General features: G+C 40.3%; 1 protein-coding gene across 1 annotated transcript in view; it reads left to right on the top strand.

Moving 5' to 3' along the window:
• The window catches only part of DNAH12 (dynein axonemal heavy chain 12), a 253,222-nt gene extending 248,055 nt beyond the window's left edge, over positions 1 to 5,167 (top strand). Inside the window, exon 74 of the mRNA XM_073592248.1 lies at positions 3,982 to 5,167. Within this exon, the coding sequence (XP_073448349.1) occupies positions 3,982 to 4,172 (191 nt within the window). The 3' untranslated portion in view covers positions 4,173 to 5,167. The remainder of the gene's footprint in view (positions 1 to 3,981) is intronic.
• The last annotated feature ends 929 nt before the right edge of the window (positions 5,168 to 6,096 follow it).

Raw genomic sequence — 6,096 nt, forward strand, 5'->3', positions numbered from 1 at the left:
GAAATAGAACGGTGGGAAGCAGATAAAATATAAGGAAAGGAAGCCATTGAAGGTACAGGAACTTAGTACAGTAAGAGACCAGAGTGAAGGGAGAGGGAAGGTATCAAAGTGGTGGATAGAAAGGGGAAGAAAATAAGGAGAAATGGAAGATAGCAAAATAAAGACAGAGCTTTTTTAGGATTGTGGGGAGGAAGAAAGGGAGGACAGAAAAAGAAGAACATTGCCCTATTTTATTTTTACCTACACATGACCGAGTATGACAAACTGGGCATTTAATTAAAAATCTTGGGAGGATGAGAAAAGATCAAAGAGTGCATGAAGTCAAGAGTGATAGTACTGGAAGGTAGTAGAGTTGGTCAGAAAATAGTACAAGGAGGAACTAAAACATTATAGAGTTGGTTATGAGTAGAGGTCGACCGATATGGGTTTTTCTCTGGCGGCCAATGGCCGATATATGATGCCGATTTTTTGGGGCCGATATGTTAAGCCGATTTTTTTTTTTCCCTTCATCTCATAAAATCTAACAGTTAGACCCCTTTCACAGTGGGACGTTTTTCAGGAGCTTTTGGGCTAAAAATAGTGCCTGTAAAGTGCCTGTAAAACGGCTCCCCTGCAGTCTCAGTGTGATATCCCGAGTGCTTCCACACTGAGGCGATGCGCTGGCAGGATGTTTAAAAAGTCCTGTAAGCAGCATCTTTGGAGCGGTGTATACCGCTCCTCCACCATTCCTGCCCATTGAAATGAATGCGCACCGCTGCCAAAGCGCCTGCAAAGCGATTCGGCAGTGGCGCTTAACTGGCGCATTCAACCCCTTCCTTCCTTTTAGTTTCTTTTATCAGACTTGGCAGGCTGCCCAGAGAGGATAGAAGTCACTCCACAGGAGACTTCAGGCAACTTGCATTGTCTTCTATTACAGAAGTCATTTGCAAGTCGCGCTGAAGTTATAATCGGCCTTTTTTATCAGCACAATCGGCCGATGCCGATTAATTAAAAAACGACAAATATCGGCCGATATATCGGTCAACCTCTAGTTATGATATTGTATATTGAGTAAATGAAAAAGAGCAGACCTGTTTAGAAGACAGTCCAGGGGGTATTGAACCGTATAGTAAGTAAAGTTGGGCAGAAGAAAAATATAGTGCAAAAGTAGGAGGTGGTAGGGTTTAGTAGTGGTGCATTGAGGAGACCAAAGATAGTTTGTTAGGAGCTAGTCCAAGGGTTGAAGCTGCAGATAGCAGAGCTCATTAGAATGCAGTATGGTGAGGAAGTAGATGATAGTAAAGTAATTGGAAGATAGTACATTTAGAAGATATTAAAGCCTTTCGGAAAATGGTACATTAGATGTTAATACATTGAAGATGTAGAGGATTGTGTGGGTGATTGTGGGTACAGTGACAGAATGGAACATAAGAGTTATACAATATTACAATAAAAAAGTAGAGAGTAGTACATGTGGGTAGAAGGGATTATAGCAGGAAAGTAGAAGATAGTAGAACTGGAAGATATTACAGTGAGAAAGTAGAAGAAAGTACAGATTGTACAGTGTGGAAGAAGAGCATAGTACAGACGGTTAGAAGTGAGTACAGTGGGGAAGTAGAAGATTGTACAGATAATTAGGAGGGAGTGTACTTTGGGAAGTAGAATATAGTAATTAGAAGATATTACATTGAAACATAGAGGATAGTACAAGCGGTTAGGAGGAAGAACAGTGGGGAAGTAGAACGTGGTACGGATGGTTAGAAATGAGTACAGTGCGAAAGTAGAAGTTAATATAGGATGATTAGAAGGACAGTGAGGAAGTAGAAGATTGCGGAATTAGCAGTACAATCGGTCAGAAGATAGCATAGATGGCTAGAGTTGAAAGCGGGAGTCCAGCGACCAATCTCTTTTTTTTTTTTTTTTTTTAGGTCATTGAGACACTTTGCTAATCCCAAAATAATACTCACAGTTTGGGTGTAATATTTCCGCCTCTGTCTGTTTTCGTACTGAAGAATAACTTAAAAAATGTGATGCTGGCTGTTTCCATCTTGCTTGTGGGCATGTGAAGCCCACAAGCATTGATTTCCTGAATGCGGTGAAGGCTGTTCATTCACAGCTTGTTCACACACGATCATTGTTTCCACACTGAATCTTGGGAAGCCTCACACTAAGCTCCCAGGAGACAGTGCGGCGCCGGGGAAAGGCAATAAACACACCTACTCCCATGGGAGGAGAGACAGGAAGTGCCACAATAAAGTACAATATAAAGGTAATTACAGCAATAAAAATTTTTTTCGTGTGGCATTTGAACATCTATGCAATTAACTGAAGGGGGTAAGATTAAGTTAAAAATTTGAGTGGAACCCCGCTTGAACTCTCTGTAGATAGTAGAATGGTAACAGAAGAAAACAGAGAGATCAAAGACAGAGATAATGTGCGCAGGAAGTGGAAGGTAGATCACTGGAAAGCAGAGCACAGTACAACAGCATGATTGGTTCTACAGGCTTAAGGTGTTTTTTACCTTAAAGCAGAACTTCAGTCATTTTTTTCATCTTTCCATCTATTAAAGCGGGGGTCCACCTATCTATCGTGTTCTTTTTTTTTGAGTTCATTCACAAACTTTTCTTCTCAGCATTACATACTCACATATTGTGTGTAATATGTCCGCCTGTGTCAGATTTCGTCAGAAAGAATAACTTATATTATTCACTGCAGGCGGTTTCCATCTTCATTGTGGGCATTTGAAGCCCACAAGCATTTATTTCCTGGATGTGGTGAATGCTGTGCTCCCAGCATTCACCGCTCGTTCCCGCACATGCTCAGTGGCATCCTGGGAAGCCTGAGACTAGCTCCCAGGAGTCTGGGAGAGGCTAGAAACACGCCTACTCCCACGGGAGGAGAACCAGGAAGTGCAAAGAAGAATAGAAAAATAAAAGGTAATTACAGCGATTTAAATTTTTTTAAACGGCATGTCAGCATCTAGGCAAGGAAGAGATTACATACAGATATTGTTCAAAATTTGGGTGGAACCCCGCTTTAAATCTTCTGCCATTGTTGTCTTAACCTTGGATAGTAATTTTTCTGCCAGTAAATACCTTTTTTTCTGACCACTTCCTATGACATCATGCACAGCTCTTTCTCACTCTCCTGAAAGTTTGCAAGGAAGGGAGGGGGGGATGAGTCATAAGAGGGCCAATAAGAGCTGCAGAGCTGCAAGTGTGCCTCTGTGTCTGTGTAAATCCAGGAAGTGAACAGGCAGCAGCTTCAGCTGCCCACAGTTAAAATGGTTGCAGCCAGACTCAGTGGAGGGAGATTTCTGCAGCATATTTGGCAAGTACAGAATCGCAGTATATATAAAATAATATGCAAAGTGGTTTGAGGGAAGCTTTAGAATGGCAAATATGTTTTTATTACAAATTATGTGAGCAGACTGCAGTTCCTCTTTAATGTATTCTCTGCATTAAGGTAAAAAAAAAACTCCTGTGAACAGGATCCCTCCCAGACCCTCTAAATATTTACCTGCCCAATCTTGATCCAGTGTTGTGCCTGAGGGCAACAGCTCCCTCAACTCTCTCCTCACAGGACAAAGAGGCAGCAGTGGGAACCACTGGCTCCTGCTGCTGTCAATCAAACCCTGTGAAAGGGCAGGGCTGAGCCTCGCTGTCTGTGTCTATGGATTCAGGTAGCGCAGCTCAGGATCGAGTTGGAAAGCTCACTATTGGAGCAATCCCTGAAGAGGAGGAGCCAGGAGAGCCGGCAGGAGACCCCAGAAGAGGAGGTTCGGGACTGCTCTGTGCAAAACAATTGCACAGAGCAGGTAGGTATGACATGTTTATCATTTTAATTAAAAAAAGAATATTTACAATCACTTTAAATTAGGAAGAACTGAATAAACTGAAAGAAATATGGCTTAGTCTGACGGTACCTTGAAATTGAATACCAAATGTATGCCCATATTTTCAGATCATATGCTATAAAATGTTTTATATTTTGTGTCTCTAGATAAAAAATCTGATATAAAGAAGACCAAGTCATATGTTTGTCCTCTTTACAAGACCAGTGAACGGAAGGGAACCCTGTCCACCACAGGCCATTCCACCAACTTTGTCATTGCCATGCTCCTGCCAACAGATAAACCAGTCCAGCACTGGATAAAGAGAGGGGTCGCCCTCCTCTGCCAGCTTGATGACTAATGATGCAAAAGATAGAGTGCAGTCCCAAGTTTTAAGCACAAGATGACCAACTGCATGAAGACATGTATGAAAATGAATATAACACTGTAGTATTAAAATGCAATAAAACCATAAACATAAATGGCATGAATTCAAATAAAGTGCAACTTTACAGTGCAAATGTGTTATACGCAGCCAAAATATTTAATTTTAGTCTAATCCTTTGCAACAAATGCAAAATGAAAATAAAGTTGCATAAAAACGCACAAAAGTGCAAACAATATACGAATAGTGACGTGCAACACTAGGTTTAAGCACAAAAAGACCCTGTGCATAAAAACATATATGAAGTAGATATGACACAGTATTGTAAATGTGCAATATGACCATAACCATAAATAGCATAAATTCAAATAAAGTGCAACTATGCAGTGCACATGTAAAAAATGATATTATATGCAACAAAAATATTTATTTTTAGTGCAATTCTATGCGACAATGCAGAATCAAACCAAAGTCGCATAAAAAAACGCACAAAACAATATAAATGAAAAAAAATTGTTCATAAATTGCTGGAATCCAATATCCAATATGGAATCCTTATTTTTATAACTTATTAATGTGGTTACTGCTGTGGTGACAACTTTCTGTTTAGTCTCTCTTGTCCTTTCTGGTCATACAATTTATATATTGCATTTGTATGCTCAATGGTTGGTTAAATTAAAATTAAATCAAAAAATGTTTGGCTTTGACATTTATTTTGGGGGTGTTCATGTATGAGAATTGTTTTATCTATATGTTAATACAAATATCTGACCATCATCAAGGATGTGTAATAAGAATGCTATGTTAAACACTACTGCTGAGACGTCACCAGATCTCCTGAGGTTAGCAGTCAGAGGCTGCAGATAGACAGCTATGAAACTGCATGCACAGGAGTGCCTAGGCACAATCATATAAGCGGAAGTACACTCCTATGTTTTTGGAGGAATTCAAGACAAACTGGTATATTTTTCAAGGTACAGATCAGATAAAGTTAACAATTCTAAGTTTTCCCTATAACAATCTTATAAAAAATCCCTACAAAATCTTCACTACAGTCAGGTCCATAAATATTGGGACATCGACACAATTCTAATCTTTTTGGCTCTATACACCACCACAATGGATTTGAAATGAAACAAACAAGATGTGCTTTAACCACAGACTTTCAGCTTTAATTTGAGGGTATTTACATCCAAATCAGGAGAACGGTGTAGGAATTACAACAGTTTGTATATGTGCCTCCCACTTTTTAAGGGACCAAAAGTAATTGGACAGATTAACAATCAACCATCAAACTTTCACTTTTTAATACTTGGTTGCAAATCCTTTGCAGTCAATTACAGCCTGAAATCTGGAACGCATAGACATCACCAGACGCTGGGTTTCATCCCTGGTGATACTCTGCCAGCCCTCTACTGCAACTGTCTTCAGTTCCTGCTTGTTCTTGTGGCATTTTCCCTTCAGTTTTGTCTTCAGCAAGTGAAATGCATGCTCAATCGGATTCAGGTCAGATGATTGACTTGGCCATTGCATAACATTCCACTTCTTTCCCTTAAAAAACTCTTTGGTTGCTTTCGCAGTATGCTTCGGGTCATTGTCCATCTGCACTGTGAAGCGCCGTCCAATGAGTTCTGAAGCGTTTTGCTGAATATGAGCAGATAATATTGCCCGAAACACCTCAGAATTCATCCTGCTGCTTTTGTCAGCAGTCACATCATGAATAAATACAAGAGAACCAGTTCCATTGGCAGCCATACATGCCCACGCCATGACACTACCACCACCATGCTTCACTGATGAGGTGGTATGCTTTGGATCATGAGCAGTTCCTTTCCTTCTCCATACACTTCTCTTCCCATCACTCTGGTACAAGTTGATCTTGGTCTCATCTGTCCATAGG

Source organism: Aquarana catesbeiana, linkage group LG07 (genome assembly GCF_042186555.1).
Source record: "Aquarana catesbeiana isolate 2022-GZ linkage group LG07, ASM4218655v1, whole genome shotgun sequence".
In the NCBI taxonomy this organism is placed as follows: domain Eukaryota; kingdom Metazoa; phylum Chordata; class Amphibia; order Anura; family Ranidae; genus Aquarana; species Aquarana catesbeiana.